The following is a 20854-nucleotide window of genomic DNA, read 5'->3' as shown; positions in this document are numbered from 1 at the left end:
TGTGGGTTGGGACAACTCCAGGCTGTTTGTAAAAAAAAAAAAGCAGTCGGCCTTGGCCTTTCCCTTCCCTTCCCTAGTCTCTAGGGCGATGGCTAAGCCGGAATGGCTCAGCCAGCAGGCCAGCAGCAAGCCACCAAACAGGTCTTGACAGCCTCAGGGTACTGGTGGCGGCAGCCATTTTAGCCCAGGCTTTTTCCGAATGCTCCCAGCATGCATCAAGTTAATGATTAATAAGCAGGCTGTTGTGGCAGTGCCCCTTGCTGCAGGGCCTGCTGAATAAATGGGGCCCAACCTTGGCTGCTGCCTCGACTCCCTGAGGGAAGGGCACCGCGTCCCTGAATCACCAGAGAAGGCAGGGCTGGCGCCCGCTGCCCTTGTGACACATGCTTCCTCCCTCCCCCCCCCCCCATGCTGACGCAGGGCTGGGCCCTGGGCCACCTATCAGCACAATAATAATTTCCCCTGGAGCCCTGGCAGGAGGCCCCCGAGAGGCGAGACTGGATCTGGAAAGAAAGCACAGACAGAAGGGGAGAGGACCCGATTTTTAATGCCACAGCTCCAGGTCCCCGGCAAAGCAGTGGGAGAGAACAGCCAGCCATGCAGGGATGGCAGGGGCACAAAGGAGACACACACACACACACATACACACACACCACTGATAGCACCAGTGCCCTGCCCCTCTCCTGTCCGGGAAGGCTTGGCACCCCACCCCGGGACTCAGCCCTCCCTGCCCCAGCTAGAGCCTCCCTATGGGAGGAAGCTAATGATCTGGCTCAAGCTCCTGTCTTCTGGAGAGCGCAGAGGCAGTGTGAAGGCGGCAGGAGCTCATTCGCACGGAGGAGCAAAACTGGCCTCGTGGTCTCACTTTGAGGTGAGTGCATCCTGCCAAGAGCAGGCAAAGCTGGCTGCGGTGGAGGAAGGAGCCCCCACCCAGGACACGTCCAACTCTGTGGTCCTCTTTGGCCCAACATCAGGGCCCTCAGGCCTTGAACACAAGGAAACGGGGCCAGGCCCCTGGGCAGGGACAGGGATCGTCCTCATCAGTCCTTACCTTCAGCCCACAGGAAAGGAAAAGGTACCAGGCAGCAGGGAGGGAAGGCGGCAGCAGGGAGGAGGGGTGGCGGCGGCGGCAGCTCACAAACGTGGCAAGAGAGCGCAGAGCACAAGGGGTGGGGGCAAGTTTAGTTTCAAAACACAGAGACTCTGTTTATTTCGAAAGGATTTTGCAACAAACAGTAAAATGGCTTTAGGTGGCCGCTCTACTCTTCCCCCTCATCCTCATCCTCATAGGAGTCGATGCCCACCTCCTCGTAATCTTTCTCCAGGGCTGCCATGTCCTCCCGAGCCTCGGAGAACTCTCCCTCTTCCATGCCCTCACCTACGTACCAGTGCACGAACGCCCTCTTGGCGTACATCAGGTCAAACTTGTGGTCCAGGCGAGCCCAGGCTTCGGCAATGGCGGTCGTGTTGCTCAGCATGCACACCGCCCGCTGCACCTTGGCCAGGTCCCCGCCAGGGACCACGGTGGGCGGCTGGTAGTTGATGCCAACCTTGAAGCCAGTGGGGCACCAGTCCACAAACTGGATGCTTCGCTTGGTCTTGATGGCCGCGATGGCAGCATTGACGTCTTTGGGCACCACGTCGCCACGGTACAGGAGGCAGCAGGCCATGTATTTGCCATGACGAGGGTCGCACTTCACCATCTGGTTGGCCGGCTCAAAGCAGGCATTGGTGATCTCGGACACCGAGAGCTGCTCGTGGTAGGCCTTCTCGGCCGAGATGACGGGCGCGTAGGTGGCCAGGGGGAAGTGGATCCGAGGGTAGGGAACCAGGTTGGTCTGGAACTCCGTGAGGTCCACGTTCAGGGCGCCGTCAAAGCGCAGAGAAGCCGTGATGGAGGAGACGATCTGGCTGATGAGGCGGTTGAGGTTGGTGTAGGTGGGACGTTCGATGTCCAGGTTTCGGCGGCAGATGTCATAGATGGCCTCATTGTCCACCATGAAGGCACAGTCGGAGTGCTCGAGGGTGGTGTGGGTGGTCAGGATGGAGTTGTAGGGCTCTACCACGGCCGTGGAAACCTGGGGCGCCGGGTAGATGGAGAACTCCAGCTTGGACTTCTTGCCGTAGTCAACTGAGAGCCGTTCCATCAACAGGGAGGTGAAGCCGGAGCCGGTGCCGCCCCCAAAGCTATGGAATACCAAGAAGCCTTGGAGTCCCGTACACTGGTCAGACTGGAAGGCAAGGAGGGCCCGTCAGGGAGAGGAGTCCGGAAGGGAGGGGGGCCAAGAACCCCGGGCCACCTCCCCGAACCAACCTCCCAAGCCCCCGCCCCAACCCCACAACCCACCAGTTTGCGGATTCGATCCAGCACAGGGTCAATGATCTCCTTGCCAATGGTGTAGTGGCCACGAGCATAATTGTTAGCAGCGTCCTCCTTACCCGTGATCAGCTGCTCTGGGTGGAAGAGTTGTTTGTAGGGGCCATTTCGGATCTCATCTGGAAGGAAGGTGGCCGTACAACGTTAGGGGAGGAAGGGGAGGTGCTGCTTGCTAAACACTCCTCACTCTTCCCCCAGACACTCTGGTTTGCGCTTAGTTTAGCCTGTCATGAGGTAGCAACAAACTGTATTCATTGTTAAGTTCAGAATGAGATCAGTACACTTCACTTCAACAGGCCATGAGCCTTTCTGGCAAGAACAGGAAGGCAGGAGTTATGGTCCAAGGACCTACTTTCAAGAGTTTGTCCTAGATTGTTCCCTCACCCAGGCATCCCAAGTCCCTCCCCCCAGCCCCCATGCCCATCTTCTTACCGATCACTGTGGGCTCCAGGTCCACAAAGACAGCCCGAGGCACATGCTTGCCAGCTCCAGTTTCACAAAAGAAGGTGGTGAAGGAGTCATCTCCTCCCCCGACGGTCTTGTCACTGGGCATTTGCCCATCAGGCTGGATACCGTGTTCCAGGCAGTACAGCTCCCAGCAGGCATTGCCCATCTGGACACCTGCCTGCCCCACATGGACTGAAATGCATTCACGCTGAGGGACGGGAGAGGTGACAAAATGAGCCCTAAACTCACCAGACTGTCCATCCTATCATCAGTTCTAAATCCTCATTTAAGATGGACTGGGCTTGGGAGATTCAACACTCATAATGGGTAAAGAGCTCCAAATGTAAGCAATATACTCAGTTTGCTCTTTAAAACTGCAGAAGATCGATTCTGAAATCTCCTGAGAGGAGAAAACACTCATCAAAATGTCCATGGGCTCACCAAAAATGGGCTAGAGATGGCTAACTATAAGAAATGAGCAGGAACAAGAGCTAATTCTCTTATATACAAGATGTAGGAGAACAATATAAAATCCCTACCACTTTTGGGGGGGACAATCTTGGTTAAATGACTTGTCCAGAGTCACACAGCCAATAAGTGTCTGAGGCTGGGATTTGAACTCTATTCACTGCCCTTCCTACCACATTGAAATAAGAGGACCAGAACAGCCTTTTCATCACAAAAGGCTCTCAGACTTTGGAAGTCTGCATAATCACCTTCTCTGATAGATTCTTCCCTTTGATGATAAAAACATCCAATTCCAGGAGCAGCTGGAATTTCTCCCATTCATAAATTTAGGTTCGGACATTGCCCTATCAGGTTTAATATGTATCCTATTACTTTTCCCTGCTTCCCAATTTAAATCCCATCCTCTCCGGAGCAAAAAAAGAAAAAAACAGAGACTGCAGCTGCTTTTCCCACCTCCACCCCCACGCTCTCAAGCCCGAAGCACCACGTCAGCTTGTCACTGTGTACCAACCCCGGGGAAAGCAGAGCGAAAGGTAGGGAGCTGGAAAGGAAGGAAGTGAGCAAAGCGCTGGGGGGTTATAAGAATAATAGCAAATGTCGTTCAAGGTGACGGTTCTTTTTAGTGCGACATTAAATACTGAAGAACCAGGGTGAGAAGAATTAAGGATCAGAGTCCAGGAGGGCCTCCCCACCCCCACCTCAGCATGGCAGAAGGAAGGTTACAAAATATTCAGCAAAGGAAGTGGAACTTGTGGTGGGGCCCGAGGGCAAGTGCCCTCCATCCTCCCTCCGCATTCCCCTTCCGCAAGGGCCACTATAGCACCCCACCCTACACCGATATAATTTCCAGAGAGGTTGCAGACGGGATTGGATTACAGCACCCCCCCCCAACCTCCGGCTATAAATACCATTCGCCCTTCCCCTCCACCCCCACCAACCTGGCCTCAACCCCAACTCTCTCCATAGCCCATCCCCAGCTGTCTCTGCCCATCAGAGCGTGCGGCCGGAGGGGGAGGGGTTAACTCTCTGCACGGTCCGAAACCCTTTCCCGCCGTCCGGTGAGCGCCTCCCAAGCATCTCTTCGCCCCCCACCCCCCAACTTCCCAGCTCAGATGAGGGGGTGCTGAGTCACGGAGGAGCGCTCGTGGGGCTGATATTAAAAGGAAGAAGGATGCGCGACCAGATCCCCGGAATAATCTGGCCTGCTCTCCCGAGAAGCACGTGTTCCCTCCATCCCAGTGGTCCCAGATGGGGGGGCAGCGAGCCGGACTTCCCTCGCGCGGGAAGGCCAAGGTGCAGGGGGGCAGCGGAGGCCGCGTGACTACCCAGGAGAGGGGGAAGGGACGCATTCGTGCTTGGGGAAAATGGGACGGGGGAAGAGACTGGGGCCCTTTCCTGTCTATACTCCACAGAAGCACCGGGCCCCCAGCCCTGATCCCCTCCTGCGTTTTCCTGAAGGTCGTAAAGCTTTCCGCTCCAGCCTGCCTAGCCTAGCCAGGACTCACCCCGACACACAGATATCGCCATATCCTTATAAATACGCACACGTATCTCATATATATACATATATACACATATATCAAACCATTTTTTAAATCTAAGTGCCCAGTGGGAGGGATTGGGGCCGCGGGGCGGAGGACCCGGGCTAGGGCTCGGGGGGGTGCCCCACGGAAAAAAAGGGATAAACGGAGGGTCCCGGAGGCGGGGATGGGGTTCCAGTTCGAGCCTCACTCACCATGGTTGGGGTCCGGGCTGGAATGTCTCACGTTGAGTCTGCGTGACGGATCTCGGTGAGAACTGCGCTAGCTGCAGTGCCGCACTGCTCTTGTATGACTTGGGTGGGGCCAAGCGCATCCGACACGCCCACAAAGGAGGGGACGCTTAGGCGGACGACCACGCCCACCAAACATTATGGGGAGGTCGCAGTCCCTGAGACCACACCCCGGCGGCGGTCGGCCGGTGGGGCCGGTTTCTCCAGCTCGCTCTCCTCTGTCCCACCCAGGGGAGGCTCCAGCCCTGGGACTGCATCGCCCTGCAACACTCGGCCCGAACCCTTCCTTGGTTTGCTGCACTATGTCTGGGAGCACAAGCCCAGACTCTGACGCCTCTTTCTCAGAATAGAGTCCTGGTCAAGGACTCGGCCAGCTAGCATGGGGAGGAGCGCGGGGAAACTTTTCATCTTACGGAACGTCCTTTCCCAACCGTTGGGGGAGGATGGTTGCACCCGGAGCCTTTAGATCCTGGCTGATTAGGCTTTCTGATCCAGCCCCGCGCTCCTGACCCGTTTTCCTGAGAAAAGGTGCTCAGGTCCCGCTTTCTTTCCTTGCCATCCTTTCTTCCTAGGACAAGATTCCAAGTAGCTGCAGCGTCAATCAATCAACTCTTGAACGTTCTTCTGGCTACGCCAACTGTTAATTCCAGCAGGTACCCACGGTCCCCAGAGTTTCAAAAAAAAAAAAGGATAGAGGTTGGCGAATCCGAGGGATTGGAGAGAGGAAGCCCCGGTGCCCGACTCTGAAAGGTTGCCTGAGGTTTCTTTGCAAGAGTAATTGCGCCAATTTCCTTTTCCCTACAGGTAGACAGCAACAATTTAAGGGGCGGCTCCTTGTATATATAGGTAAGGGATGCTACGAGTTCTTAGTGCGACTTCACATCCCTCACCCCCCACTCAAAACCATCATCACTGTCACTTTTACCACTACTCTCAGTGCCCTCGGTGCTAGAGAGATCCGTCTCACCTTGAATTCAGTGGTCACTTTTGCACTCACATTTCCCGATTGGGCCTTCTTATTTGGATCATGGCAAAAGAGGCTGCTTCTACTTCTGTCAAGGAAGGGAACAAAAGTGTGGATCAATCATTTGATAAATATCTTGTGCACCACTTAAATACATCTATGGGTACATATATTATAGATATGTATATAGTACACATATAGATATATATACAGGTACACATATTATAGATATGTATGTATAGGTACACATATTGTAGATATGCACATAATAGGTACATATATATTCCAGATATGTATATATAGGTACATAAATATAGATATATATGTACACATTATAGATATGTATATATAGGCACACATAAATTTATAGATATTTGTTATAGGAATATTAAGATATGTATATATAGACAATATATTATAAATATTAATAGGAACATATGTACATATATATTCTAGATATGTATATATAGGTATATAAATATAGACATATATAGGTACACATTATATATATGTATACATAGGTACACATATACTATAGATATGTATATATAGGTACACATATTATAGATATATATATATAGTGCACATATATTATAGATATGTATACATAGGTACACATATTGTAGATATGTATATATAGGTACACATATATTATAGATATGTATATATAGGTACACATATTGTAGATATGTATATATAGGTCCACATATAGATATGTATATATAGGTACATAAATATTATAGATATTTATATATAGGTACACATATTGTAAATATGTATATATGGGTACATATATATTCTAGATATGTGTATATATAGGTACATAAATATTATAGATATGTATATATAGGTACGAAAATATTATATATATAAAAATTTATATATATATATATATATATATATATATATATATATGAAGGGGCAGTGGCACAGTGAACAAAATTTGAATTGATGTACTGAGACCTGACTTCACTCTGACATGTGTTAACGATGTCAATGAACAAACTTACTTAATTTCTTAGGGTTCTCCAAACCATCTTCAAGACTATAAAATTGCAAAGAAGTGGGTCATTTACACTGGTGGGTTCCTTATAGGAGAGCTCTCACTTAAAATGAAATAAATACATGTCTACTTTTAAACAATATCTTCAGCACTGTGGAGACACAAGGAAAGGGGGGAAAACTCAGCAACTTTCAAAGAGTTTACAAATGTAGTACAGTAGTTTTCAAAAAAAAAAATTGCTCCCAATAATATCATTTTCCATGAGAAATTGAAGTACATTATATGATTATCAGTTTAAATTATACAATTTGGGATACATTGGCAAGAATTCAGGACATACTTTTTGGAACCATTGATCTTAGCTAGAAGGGGAAGGCATATGTATGGAAAGGTAAGTAATAGAACCATGGCAATATATAATCAGTAAGTAATTATTCAGACAACATATATTACAAATGTTCAAAAGAGTGATGACAATGTCCAAGGAAGGCTTTAAAGGAAATGGAATTTGAGTTAGGCTTTCCTTAGAGGATAAGTAGGATTCAGATAGGCAGAGAAGAGGAAGGAAAATATAAATGGGAGAGATAACACTTTTGCTCTTGGAGTCTCTGTTTCATGAAGATTAGTTAAGTCATATTTATTAGCTTTCTCTAATAATAGCTAGCACCTCTATAACACTTTAAGGTTTGCAAGGTACTATACTGATATTTCAATTCTAAGAATTCTATGAAGTAGGAGCTATTACATACAAAATTCTCATTGTACCGATGAGGAAACCGAAGCTGAGAGAGAGGTCAAGTAACTCGCCCTAGCTAACCAGACAGCTAAGGAGAGAGATAAATATATGATCAGGGTGCATTTGTGGGATAGACCAGATTGACCAGAACCCAGTGGTTTTGCTGCTCAATGTTATGTTGTTGCCCTACTGGATCTATTTTGCTTTTTAAAGGAATTTCTCTTTCACATTAGATAATGATCAGTTGGAACTATAAGGCCGAGTCATCAATCTATAGGATCTTAGATTTAGAACTAGATGGGAAGTTAGAGGTCTTTTCGTCTATTCCTCTCATTTTACAAATAAGAAGGAATGTGGGGCATTCAAGGAGGACTAGCATCTCTGGTATGAGGGTTTACTTAGTTTTTTTTTTTTTTTTTTCAGAATTGCTCATTCACCTTTGGTGTCCACTGTGCACTCAACTCTTACCTAAGACTCTTAAGAAAATGTAGCACGGCAGTGGCCACACCCTGCTAGAATGTCTCAGCTGATGGCCTAAACCCAGGTTAAAGGAAACTGATAGGTCTCACGGCCCTTTTGAGTTGGGGGGATGTTTATCCCAAGCATGTGAATTCCCTGGAGGAATTGGACAGATGAGAAAAAATTTGTTCCAGTGACCTTGAAGTCCATGCTAAGACAACAGTTATGGAGCTCTTAGGGCTTGATTAGACAGATAAGATGCCAAAGTCATCCACTGTATCCCAGTCATCTTGACTTTTGTTCTACCACTGGACTACGATGATTCTGAGAGAGTGTGAAGCTGATGACTTTGTAGCTCTGCTTAGCTTAAATCCAATTCATACACAAGTCTAGACATCACTCATGATGTCATTGGTTCTCTATGAACAACAGCAACAAATAAGGAACTGGCTGAGAGGTTAAATGCCCTACTATTACCAAGTTTATAAAGAAAGAATTTGAATCAAGTTCTATCATAGTGCCTCTCTAATTGCAAACCTTAGTGGGGACAAAAAAAAAAATAGGTACTAGAAAGCTTCTGTAAAGTGACCCCCAAAATTCCCTCTTCAAACAGGTCCCTGAGACCTACGTATCCACAGAGGAGATATCTTGTATATCTTCCCAGCCTCTCCTGAGTACCTCTCATATTTTTAGTTGCCTCCTAGAACTTAAATTTGAGTACATTTAAAACAACTCATTTGTTCCACCTTGCCAACTTCCAATACTTACTGAAGTTTGTCTCCTTATCACTAGGTTTGTAACCTTTGAGTCATGTGTGACTTTCCCTTTCCCTTACCACTTCTCTAATAGCCTCTTGGTCTCCTTTTTTGGCTATCTCCTCTCCTTTACTGCCTAATCTCCAATCTATCCTGAATCACTAAATGGGTTTTTTCATAAACAAACTGAGACCTATTAGCTTAAAAAAGGGCAAGGTCTCCCACTGCCTCCAGGGCCATATCTACAGTCATCCTGATATGTATGTCTTGCTACTGGACCCAGATGGCTCAGGAGGAGAAAGTGAAGTTGGTGACTTAGCATAGCACAGCTCTCCCTCACTTAAATCCAATTAATTTACAACCATTATCTCCTGGCATTATCTCCCTGATGTCATGGTCCTCTTTGAGAATGAAGGAAAAACAATAGTCCTGTGAACCTGATTCTCCTTTCCTATTCTCTGGAGTTTTTCATTCTATGTAGAAAGTGAAGAATTTTTGCAACCTCAATTTCTAATGGATTATGATAGCCTCTATTTAGATATCCCCTCAACTAATGCAGTTTTCAGTCTCTGGACCTCAAGTAACTAAATGGAAGAAAGACCATTTCTATCCTTGGAATCTTTGGTCTATAGTCCTTAAAGCCTAGGCAAACCATATTTATAACCAACTTAATAATAGCTAGCATTCATATAGGATTTTAAGGTTTACAAAGGTCTGTACAGATATTTTAATCCTAATAATCCTGTCAGATACTATTACATATAAAATCTTCATTATATAGATGAGGAAACTTAGGCTAAAAAAAATGAAGTGATCACTTGGCTATTAAGCGTCCAAGACAGGTTTCAAACTCAAATTTTCCTGAGTTTAAGTCCTAAATCTAAGTGATCCTATGTGCCTCCTAGCTATCTACAGGGATTTGAGATGCTCTAGGAAGGCCCTGTTGTCTCCTATTATTTCAGATGCCACTATGTTGGAAATAACACCATAAGAAATTCCTTTTTTTGGGAGGGGGGAGAAATCCTTTTTTCTTTCTAGCGAGTCCTACTATGTAACTTTAATCCTTAGTTTGGACTCCCAGACAAGTTCCCAAGATGTAACTGTATCCCAGCAACATAGTCTCAGAGCCCATGTGGACTCAGTTGAATCTAGAGTTCATCCTTCAAATCACCCTATCTGATTCATTATATCCTCACTGGTGGTGAATCAAGCATTTATTAATTGCAATTATGTATCAAGTTCTACGCTAACTGTTGGGCATACAAAAAAAAAGGCAACATTCTCTGGCCTCAAGAAGCAATTTAATGGAGGAGACAGCATGCAAAGAATTATTATATGAACAAGATATATATAAGATAAAATAATCTCAGAAGGAAGGCAGCAAGATTGAGGAGGACTGGAAAAGTTTTTTTGTAGAAGAGTGGACTTTAACTGAGACTTGAGAAGCTAAGGAAGTCAGTAGATGGAGATGAAGAGGGCAGAGTATTTTAGGCAAGATGGGGGATAGCCAGAGAAAAATTCTTGGAGCTGCCAAATGGAGTATCTTGCTGACTTGAAGACTATGGGTGAGGGGAGGGGAGGAAGGGGACAAAGATTAAGAGTTCCTTTTTGGAAATATCTATATATAATCTAGGTCTCTATAGATGGAGCTAAAAGGGTCCTTACTCCTTTATAAATATTCAGGGTTACAGTGCATGTATCAGTCACCGGACTGCCTTCTTGCCCCAGAAAAATGAAAAACAAACACAGACCATGAACAGTAGACACCATTTCCCTTTCCTCTTCAGTAGGTCTTACCTTTGTCTGCATTTCCTCAGTCCTCTAGAGGAGAATAGTATCTCTCTGTTTTATTTTTTTTAGAAACAGAGAACTCCAATTAGTCCTTCTTTCACCCTGGGGATCAGTATAGGCATTCCAAATTTATGATACTATTATGAAAGCTTAGATTCTCCCCCCCCCCAAAAAAAAAGCAACTTGGGATAAGGGAAACAACCCCTCTCTCTCACCCTAATTGGTGGTATTATGAATAAAACTCGGATGTTTATGGCCTAGTTTGTATCTGTCCAGTGATCTGTATGTTCCCTAATTATTTCCTCTGCTCATGCTTTGGATCAACCCCTTATTCCCTATCATTTCCCTTGGACCTCTATGTCTATATATTGAAACCTCTGTAGAAATATTCCAGACTAAAAATTTCTCAGTCTCCTAGTTGGTTTCTTCATGTCTCTGACCTCAGGGCTTGGAAAGCAATCACAAAATCCCTTTTCCTACATATGGAAATATCTGAGTAGCTTTGTACTCAGATATTATTATCAGCATCCCAGCAGCTGCCCTGACCTCCAAGCTGAATAAACTTCTTTGAAGCATGGACTTTAGAGTTCGAGTCCATGGCAGAATCATGGGATCATAGATTGTTAGTTGGAAAAGAACCTAGAGGTTTATGTAGTACCCTTCATTACAGTACCCTACATTCTAGACATAAGGTCTAGAGAGACTGATTAGGTAACTTATTCAAGGTGACACAAGCAGGAAATGACAATCAAGACTTGAATTCCAGTCTCCTAAGCCAATATCCAGCACTTTTCCCCATTCCCCCCATACTTCACAGCCTGAAGACCAGAGTGCACATAATTACCAGTGACATTTTTGTTTGTGTCCATCCTCTGCCTGTTCTCAGTCCTGCACTAGAGATATTAATCTTGGTCCCAATGTGATAGGAGCATTGGTGAAATACCCTAAATTGGGGGTGTTAATCCTTTCCCAGAGTAAAGGGGGGAGTCATATTCTTCCTGTGTTCCCTCATTTCCTCCTTCTAAACCATTCTCTGCTCATTGGTCTCAGAAAATGGGGGAGGGGGAAGGGAATGCAAAAACAAGCAAAAAGAGCCTGAATATGTGATATGTTACATGTGCATGAATGTATAACATTGTATATATATTGTATATAACAATCCTTTTTAAAGACCTAGCACAAAGTGCAAAGAGAACTCCCTTGGAGTTTACCAGTTCAGGGCCAACTAGTCTAAACCAATTAATTTATCCTCAGTGGATGAGACTTAAAGAGCTCTCCTCATTTTTGATGAGCTATTACAGGACATGTCCCAGGAAATATCTATCAGTGATCTAAACAGGCAAATCCATTCTATTCATAGAATGGAGCAATCAAGATCTAAAATAAAGAATTCTCATCACAATGTTTGCTGCAACACTCCTAAATCCCTCTCCTCCCCAAACATTTCTATGTCCAGATCTTCTTTTAAAATAATTCAAGGAGAGAATAAATGTATCTCCACTAATAGAATGAATGACCTCCTGTATTTTTAATGTTATATTTTGCCTTGAGAAGAAGGATTGAGGGAAATGACCTATAATAATAACTCACATTTATATAATATCATAAAGTTCGCAAAACACTGTGCATCCATGATCTAATTTGATCACTAATATCACCATTTTGTATTTAAGAAAAACTGAGACTTGAATGTTAAATGGCCTGCCCAAAGTCACACTGGTAATATGCTCCTAAGGGATGATATGAAGCCTTCCTGACTTCAAACACAATTCTTTATCTGTTATACTATGAGTGACCTACAAGAGAGAAAGTGGTCAAAGTGGTACAAAGAAAGAGTGGCAATGGAAGTATGCTTAAAAATCAATCTGGCACTCCAACAAAATGGCGTGTCTTCAAGTACAGTCTTTCAAAGCCTCTTTCTATGGAAGGAGGAGGCTGACTACAGTGTAGATGGAAGAGTTGAGCTTCAGAAATGAATTTCACCTTTTGTATTCATAAGATTTAGAACTGGAAGTAAGTAATTAGAGAAATCATTAAATCCAACTATTTCATTTGATATTTAAGAAAGCAGAGATCATCAAGTAAGTATTTTGCCCAAGTAATCCGATTAGTCATTGGGAGAATTGCCATTTGAACCCAGGCCTTCCAGTGCCAAATCCAAAGATCCTTCCATTACGTTATGCATGAGGAAATGAACATTTCATAGAATTCTAGGATTCCTTCAATTATCCTCCATACCTGTATTTGGTGTTTATTTCCCTTTGGCTTTATTTGTTCTGAGTCATTACAAGCGTTCCATCCCAATTCCAAAACTCCATCTAGACATTTGGGACTAGAGTTTAAGGGAAGAGTTCCCTAAGAACTTTTCTGTAGTCTGTGAAGGCCTAGGGTGTGACATCAGGAAACAAGCTGGGGCAACAGAGGCTCTGTGTACCTGCCCTGTTACCATGCCCACAGTTACTGAGCCCAGGGCACCTTCTCCTCCAGCTTTCTGTTTGGGCTGTGGGCCAGCAAGCTCAAGCCATGGTAACCAAGCTGACAAGTCTGCTTCTCTGAGGTTGTTTCTAACAACACCCCCCCCTGAGAGTCTAACCCAGATTATAAGAAGAGATCTCTCTGGCTGTTCTCACTCATTCAGATCACTGTCACTCCTGAAGCATCATTTGGCATACAACATCAGAGCAAGATGGTAAGTCTAAGGGCTTAAGTGGTGGTGACAGGTAATACAGGGGAAGGGTCAAAAAGGGGAGCTATTTGCTACTATAACAGAAATCTTCAGAAGAGAGAGAGAGAGAAAGAGAGAGAGAGAGAGAGAGAGAGAGAGAGAGAGAGAGAGAGAGAGAGAGTTTTGCTAGGGGAAGAAGCAACTGTACAAATATACAATATATGTCTCTGTAAAAGGATGAGTGTCCCAGAAACGGGAGAGACTGGAAGTAAAGAGGAAAGGTATTTTTCCTGAGAGGGGAGGATTTTTAGGAGATAGGGGAGATAGTGAGGTCTGAATCATATTTGCATTCTTGGAGCTAAGAATATCCAGCAGAAGAAAAAGTTCATTGGTTTCCCCCAAAAGGGTAATGGAAATTACAGGGAAAACAGAACTAGCCCAAAAAGTTTGTAGTTTTCTTTAATGATTAAAGCCCCAAATTCTAAAATCTAGGGAGTTGACCAAGAATCTGCTCTAAAGCTCTTTGAAATGAACTCATTTCATCCCCTTACCTGACCAGCTCTGTGTGAATTAAGGCAAATCCCATTTAGAAGCGACTTCCTTTATTTTCCCAACAAATTCCCAGGGAGCTGCTCATCGGCTTCCCTTTCCCTTTGATCCTTCTGCTTTTATCTGAATGTTTCTCCCCAGTGCCTCCTTCATCCAGTTTCTCTTCAGAGTACTGGGGTGTGTGTGTATGTCTCATGTGTGTGTGTTGGGGTGTGTTGGGATGTGTTGCTAGGCGGAGTAATTACAGAATAAACAAAATAAATTTACATAAAAAGTTGAGAGTATATGCTAGAAGCAGGAGAAACTTGCAGAATAGAAAAAGGTGGGATATGGGTAGTTTTTTGCTTTTTGTTTTTTAGGGAAAAGCAGATTTTAAAATGAGGCAAAGCGGTTTGGGAGTGGGACATTGGGGTCTGAACCATATGCGCGCTCATTCAGCTAAGAATACTGAGCACAAGAAGTTCAGGGGTCCCCTCCAAAAGGTAATAGCAATTATAGAGAAAACAGAAAAGTACTCAGAATATTTTTTGTAGTTTTCTTTATTAATGCCCTAAATCCTAAATTCTCTAGAGTCTAATACTCTATTAATCTATTCTAAAGCACTCTGAAATGGACTCAGGTTAGCTTCTTACCTGATCATCAATTAGAATTCCTCTTTAGAGGTGGCTTCCTTTATTTTCTCCACAAATTCCAGTGGAGCTGCCCAATTACTTCCCTTTCCCTTTGACCCCTTTGCTTTCATCTGAATTCATTTCTTCCTCAATACCCCCTTCTTAGTTGCATAGATATATAATCATATCATACTCTTACTTGAAATTAGCTTTAGGTTACTATGAATCTATTAATTTAATATTTAACACCCTCTACAAACTGATTCCAACCTATCTTTTCAGCCTTACTGCATCTCCCTAGGTTCAACTCATATCAATCAATGCCATGAATACCAGATAGTCAAAACCCCTTGATCTCCTTCTATTGGTGTTAGGGGATAGGACTAACTCCTCCCCTTATGGGTCAACATCAAGTAAGAGTTCATTGCATTCTTACCTAGGGTCAGAGAAGCAGTATAGTATAGTGGAAAGAGTCACTGGGAATGGAGTTGAAAGACCTGAGTTGGAAATCCTAGTCCTACTATTTACTAACTTTAATTTTTGTGCAAAGCACAACCACTCCAGGCTTCATTTTCCCTATATGCAAGATGAGGGAGTTGATTACTATGATATAGTAGAAAGAGTCAGAAGATCTTAGCTCAGATCCCAACCTTCTACTTTCTAACCATGTGTATACCTTAGCCACTGAGTGGCCCTCAGTTTCCCCATCTGTAAAATGAATGTGTTAGATTAGATATCCCCTAAGGTCCCTCCCAATTCTAAATCTGTGCTTTCTAAGGTCCTTTTCATTTCTAAATCCTGAGAAATCTGGGAGTTGAGGACAGGGCAAAATTGAGAAGAAACAAAAGGGTTTAGCTTCTCTAGTTGCTACAGAATCACAGAATGGGGGTAGGTGGAGGAGTATATGGGTGGGTACCTTTTTCTTTCTCTTGTTGGATCTCAAAAATTTGCTTTAGAATGAAGATTAAAAATTCAGACCTTCCTTGACCCTTAGACTTAGGTCATATGGTGAGGAAATCAAGGGACTTTTTTGAAGACATATTAAATACTACACTCTAGAAATTTGTATGGCTAAAAGAGAAAAAAAGCCTCAGTAGTTTCACTGAGCTCTCCCTGAGGATTCCTAGATTCCAGACCCATTCCTGGCTTTTCTACTAAATTCTCTGGCTTAAACGGGAACAAAAAAGTCTCTCCTTTCCACTTTTCCTCCTCCTTATTATCTCTTGTTTCCTGCACTGTCACTTAAATCTAGCTTTCATCCTTTAAAGGATCCTCATTTCCTTTCTGACAAGAATTAGCTGTATCTTTTTTTGCCAGACTGCAGAATTTTCTACAAGATGCTTTGTCATTAGAGTCAACACTTCCCAATCTACAATTGCCCTGCTGGGTTTCAGTCTTCCTGCTCAAAGCTAGGTTGGGGCACCCTAGAATTTAGTACCTTCTAGTCAACATCTGATCTCCTTACTCTCTAATCTTACATTTCCAGCTGCATGTTCACCAGCTTCATCTGGATGCCCAATTGGCATCAAATTGAACAAGTCATCTTCATTTCAAAATCCTGCTGTCAATATTCCTAGTTCTAATGATGGCATTAACCATTCTCCCAGTTACTTAAGCGTAAATCTTGAAATTGTTTGAGAATTTTCCTCATCCTCTCCTCTCCACCATCCCCATACCCTCCCCTACAATCAAGACGAAGCCCTTCTCATTCTACATTCTACCTTGGCAATAAAATCCTTGGTACTCATTATTCCTCTCTATTCACACTACTGCATTGTATTTGAGATCCATGTTATGTCTTACCCGGACTATTGTAACAGCTCCCTAATTTGTCTTTCTGAATCATCATCCCTTTCTTCCCAACCAGAACTTCCTACAGTTGCCAGAATCTTAATTCACATGTCTGGCCATGCTCCTCCCTTGCCCAAAGACATTTGGTGGCTCCTCATTACTTTCAGAATAAATATTAACTCTTTTGATAATTACCTAAGACTCTCCACAATTTGGTTCCAAATTTCCCTTCCGGAACTATTCCATACTATTCCTCTTTACAGTCAACTATATCCTAATTAAATTCTTCCAGTTTTCCTTCTAATCAAAACCCTTCCTGTTTACTCTCACATCCATGTCATTTTACACAGGTTATTCTCAATGCTTGAGACACACCCCTTTTCCATGTGAGATAGTGGGTAGAGTACTAGATTAAGGATCCAAGAATCTAGCATTAGATCCTACTTCTGATAAATGAATTGAGAGAAAAGCCAATGTTATTTTTTTCTTTAATTCCCTATGCCTTGCATATAAAATCAAATATTAGATTCTTGTTAGTTGACTTATTATTTTTTATGAATTGGACACCAAAAAGTTAGATTATTTAGACCTTTTTCATCATCCTAGGAACTTCAGTTCTCCCTCTTGGAGTTCAATTTCCTTATCTGTAAAATTAAGGCATCAGAGTGGGCAATTTTCTACAATCCTTTCTAGCTCAAAATTGTCATAATCTATACTGAAGCAGGAAAGGAAACCCTCTTCTGGAAGACCAGTTTCTCTCTTTCACAAATATTCTTTCTTTTCTTTTCTCCTAGCGTGAGTGTATTTCAATCCATGTGGGTCAGGCTGGTGTGCAGATTGGTAATGCCTGTTGGGAGCTGTACTGCCTGGAGCATGGCATTCAACCTGATGGGCAGATGCCCAGTGACAAGACCATTGGAGGGGGTGATGACTCCTTCAATACCTTCTTCAGTGAAACTGGGGCTGGCAAGCATGTGCCTCGGGCTGTCTTTGTGGACTTGGAGCCCACAGTAATTGGTGAGTTCAGCTTTCACTTGTCCTTAGCCCTATTTACCACATGCAAATGTTTTATTCCACTGGAGATCATAGGAGCTGCAAATATTCCATATTCTTAATTTTTCTTATTACAACAATTAATTGGAGTTAAAACTCTGTCTTTTAGTCCCTAAGCTTCAAGGATCTATTTTGGTTCAAGATGATCCTCTATTCCCCTACTCCCACTTCAAAGTAAAGAATACTGCTCTGGATATATTATCATTGGTAAATGTTTATTGATTTGAAGGACTTTAGCAATAACTATAACTAGATGAGATACAAAGATAAGGACCTTTAAGTAGGGTATCTTCAGCTCCCCAAGTCTCTCAGACTACTTTATCCCTTCAACCAGACCATAAGACATGGAAAGACCAAAGTTTATGCTCATTACAGATGAGGTTCGAACTGGCACCTACCGCCAGCTTTTCCATCCAGAGCAGCTCATCACAGGCAAGGAAGATGCTGCCAACAATTATGCACGAGGCCACTACACTATCGGGAAAGAACTTATTGACTTGGTACTAGATCGTATCCGAAAGCTGGTAAGGATTGTCTGTTCAAAGAAGATGGGAGATCATGGGGGCATTGGGACAGCTAGGTCCTTTCCCCTTGTAGTGAGGAAGAAGTCAGACCAAGACAGGGGAAAAGGAAATTGTAGTTTAAGAGGAAAGTCTCATTTTGAGGTCCCAGAAGTAGAATAAGAACATAAATGGCTGACCACTAACAGGATCTGAAAGTGAGAAATTGTATTTTCCTTGAAGGTAGGGATCATATCTTGTTGGTATCCCACAACATTGCTAGACACATAGTAGGTGAGAGCTCAAGATATAGAAGCCAGTGGATTGGTTGAGAGAGCTATGAAATCCAGAAATATCCTATGGGAAAGCCTAAATAATAAATATAGATAGGTAGCTAGTATAAAATACAAAGATCCCTATAATCGACTAACTTACATGAAAGGATACTAACTTCTTTCTCTGGCCATTGCTGATTACCCAGTGATTGATTTGGGCAACTCACCAAGAGCAAAATAACAAACAAACAAAAAAACCCCAACAAACCACCCTTTTTAGTTTTGACCATAATATATAGTGCTTCCAGAATTAGGGTGAAACAGGAGTCTAGGGAAATGGAAGGGCATAGACTGGTTCTTAAATCATGTCTAGAGCAAATGGCAGAAAATTGATCCTTTGGAATATCAGATATTTTTCCAAAATAAAAGAGGAGGAAGATGAAAAAAAATATATTTTTTTTTTCTTTGAGACATAGCAAAAAGGATCCCTTGTTACCCTTTGCTCATTTCTGTGAAGTATCTTGTGAAGGGCTTTCAAAAGTTAAAAAAAAAAAACCTTTAAGGATTTCAAATAATTTTCTTTTCTGTCTTTTCCCCCCCCTCACACTTGTGGCATCTTGTCACGTTTTTCATTTTCTCCTTCCTGACCTCTTCCTCATTTCCAGGCTGACCAATGTACAGGACTCCAGGGTTTCCTCATTTTCCATAGCTTTGGGGGTGGCACCGGCTCTGGCTTCACCTCCCTGTTGATGGAACGGCTCTCAGTAGACTATGGCAAAAAGTCCAAGCTGGAGTTCTCTATCTATCCGGCGCCCCAAATTTCTACAGCCGTGGTAGAGCCCTACAACTCCATCCTGACCACCCACACCACCCTCGAGCACTCCGACTGTGCCTTCATGGTGGACAATGAGGCCATCTATGACATCTGCCGCCGAAACCTGGACATCGAACGTCCCACTTACACCAACCTCAATCGTCTCATAGGTCAGATTGTTTCTTCTATCACAGCTTCTCTGCGCTTTGATGGCGCCCTTAATGTAGACCTAACAGAGTTCCAGACCAACCTGGTGCCTTATCCTAGAATCCATTTTCCCCTGGCCACATATGCACCTGTCATCTCGGCCGAGAAGGCCTACCACGAGCAGCTCTCGGTGTCCGAGATCACCAACGCCTGCTTTGAGCCGGCCAACCAGATGGTGAAGTGCGACCCTCGTCATGGCAAATACATGGCCTGCTGCCTCCTGTACCGTGGCGACGTGGTGCCCAAAGACGTCAATGCTGCCATCGCAACCATCAAGACCAAGCGTACCATTCAATTTGTGGACTGGTGCCCCACTGGCTTCAAGGTTGGCATCAACTACCAGCCGCCCACCGTGGTCCCTGGTGGGGACCTGGCCAAGGTGCAGCGGGCGGTGTGTATGCTGAGCAACACAACCGCCATTGCTGAAGCCTGGGCTCGCCTGGACCACAAGTTTGACCTGATGTATGCCAAGAGGGCGTTTGTGCACTGGTATGTAGGTGAGGGTATGGAGGAAGGAGAGTTCTCCGAGGCTCGGGAGGACATGGCAGCCCTGGAGAAAGATTACGAGGAGGTGGGCATGGATAGTTTGGAAGGGGAAGGGGAGGAAGAAGAGGGAGAGGAGTACTAAATAAAGAACTTGGAAGCTTGTTTCAAATAAAGTGTTTTATTCTTATTGTCCACATGTGTTTCCTCGTTTTGTCTATGTCTGAGATTTAGAAATTTGAATGGGAATTGAGTTCTGACCTTAAGAAGAAATAGCACTTGGTGCCTCTCTATCCCACAAACTTTCTATTCAGGCTCTGAATTTGCTCTCAGACAGGAGAAATGACGGGGGATAAATCAGGATAAATCAGCCTTTTTAGGGTGGGAGTTCACTGAAAAATATTTTACAGGATTTTATAATCACAAAGCATGCTAGAAGATTAGCAATCACATCTATCTGAAACTCAATTATTTGTGCATTTTTTCCTTGCAAGAAATGCCCAGGACTGGGAGGTGAATGAGGGGACTTTTAAGACCCAGAGAGGTTGCATTTCTACTGCAGCTAAGAACTCCTGAGTTCAATTGATCCAGCAACTACATTTTAGCTTCTTGAGAGATGGGATTACTTAGAGGCATGCACCAGCATGTTCAGTTCATCTAGACTATTGCAGCGGCTTTCTAATTAGTCACTCTCTCAAGTCTTTCCCACCCTCCAATTCCAATGACTACTTACTACCTCTAGCAATTAATACAAAAGTCCTTTGTTGGCATTTAAAGCTCTTCACAGCCTGCTGTGTCCTGCCTTTGTAATCAAACAGGCTACCATCTTTTATATACTCTACAATCCAGTCATTTCTGACCTACTTCTTCATATAACAATTTCCTATCTACAAACATTCCCCAAGCCTAAAATGTCCTCCCCCCCACCCCAAAGTTACCTTGCTTCTACTTTGTATGCTATTCTCTCTCTCTCTCTCTCTCTCTCTCTCTCTCTCTCTCTCTCTCTCTCATCCATCCATTCATGCATTCATGCATTCATCCATCCATCTACCTACCTACCTGCTTCTATCTATTTATCTATCTTTGGTTTTCCCTATTAGAAAGGAAACTCCTTGAGGACAGGGAATGTTTTTTT

The 20854-nt window shown here is 43.9% G+C and overlaps 2 protein-coding genes and 1 long non-coding RNA gene across 9 annotated transcripts; 1 reads left to right on the top strand and 2 right to left on the bottom strand.

Annotated features, from left to right (window-relative positions):
* Nucleotides 1–526: 526 nt before the first annotated feature.
* LOC100932786 (tubulin alpha-4A chain) lies at nucleotides 527–5135 on the bottom strand. The gene is made up of 4 exons (XM_003765898.4): nucleotides 5028–5135; nucleotides 2810–3032; nucleotides 2348–2496; nucleotides 527–2231 (listed from the first exon to the last, which is right to left on the bottom strand). Exons 1-4 carry the CDS (start codon nucleotides 5028–5030, stop codon nucleotides 1260–1262), a joined length of 1347 nt encoding a protein of 448 aa, XP_003765946.1. The 5' UTR covers nucleotides 5031–5135; the 3' UTR covers nucleotides 527–1259.
* Nucleotides 5136–5220: 85 nt separating this feature from the next.
* LOC100932522 (tubulin alpha-1D chain) lies at nucleotides 5221–19909 on the top strand. Of its 7 annotated transcripts, XM_012546357.2 has the most exons (8): nucleotides 5221–5716; nucleotides 5868–5909; nucleotides 8190–8310; nucleotides 13410–13460; nucleotides 14345–14467; nucleotides 17182–17404; nucleotides 17816–17964; nucleotides 18881–19909. In XM_012546357.2, the coding sequence occupies exons 4-8, from the start codon at nucleotides 13458–13460 to the stop codon at nucleotides 19862–19864; spliced, it is 1482 nt and encodes a 493-aa protein (XP_012401811.1). In that variant the 5' UTR covers nucleotides 5221–5716; nucleotides 5868–5909; nucleotides 8190–8310; nucleotides 13410–13457; the 3' UTR covers nucleotides 19865–19909. The 7 variants fall into 7 exon arrangements, with proteins under 7 accessions (XP_012401811.1, XP_012401810.1, XP_031813874.1 ...); XM_012546356.2 differs by lacking the exon at nucleotides 8190–8310; XM_031958014.1 differs by lacking the exon at nucleotides 8190–8310 and having other exon boundaries at nucleotides 13259–13460.
* Nucleotides 5782–14130, bottom strand: LOC116422222. Its single transcript, XR_004232784.1, has 4 exons — nucleotides 13988–14130; nucleotides 7038–7181; nucleotides 6031–6115; nucleotides 5782–5861 (listed from the first exon to the last, which is right to left on the bottom strand). It is a non-coding gene; the product is annotated as an uncharacterized LOC116422222 (long non-coding RNA).
* Nucleotides 19910–20854: the final 945 nt, after the last annotated feature.

The sequence above is a fragment of the Sarcophilus harrisii genome, chromosome 3, assembly GCF_902635505.1.
Source record: "Sarcophilus harrisii chromosome 3, mSarHar1.11, whole genome shotgun sequence".
NCBI classification, from domain to species: Eukaryota; Metazoa; Chordata; class Mammalia; order Dasyuromorphia; family Dasyuridae; genus Sarcophilus; species Sarcophilus harrisii.
The sequence above is the reverse complement of the archived record's forward strand: the minus strand, read 5'-3'. Positions and strand labels throughout refer to the sequence as shown.

Excerpts from the sequence above, each read along its gene's own strand:
- LOC100932786 (XM_003765898.4), bottom strand. Across the intron at positions 2,497-2,809 it reads CCTGGAGCCCACAGTGATCG|ATGAGATCCGAAATGGCCCC; the intron begins GTAAGAAGATGG and ends CCTTCCTTCCAG. Across the intron at positions 2,232-2,347 it reads TGGATCGAATCCGCAAACTG|TCTGACCAGTGTACGGGACT; the intron begins GTGGGTTGTGGG and ends CTTGCCTTCCAG.
- LOC100932522 (XM_012546359.2), top strand. Across the intron at positions 14,468-17,181 it reads TCAGGGGTCCCCTCCAAAAG|CGTGAGTGTATTTCAATCCA; the intron begins GTAATAGCAATT and ends CTTTTCTCCTAG. Across the intron at positions 17,965-18,880 it reads TAGATCGTATCCGAAAGCTG|GCTGACCAATGTACAGGACT; the intron begins GTAAGGATTGTC and ends CCTCATTTCCAG.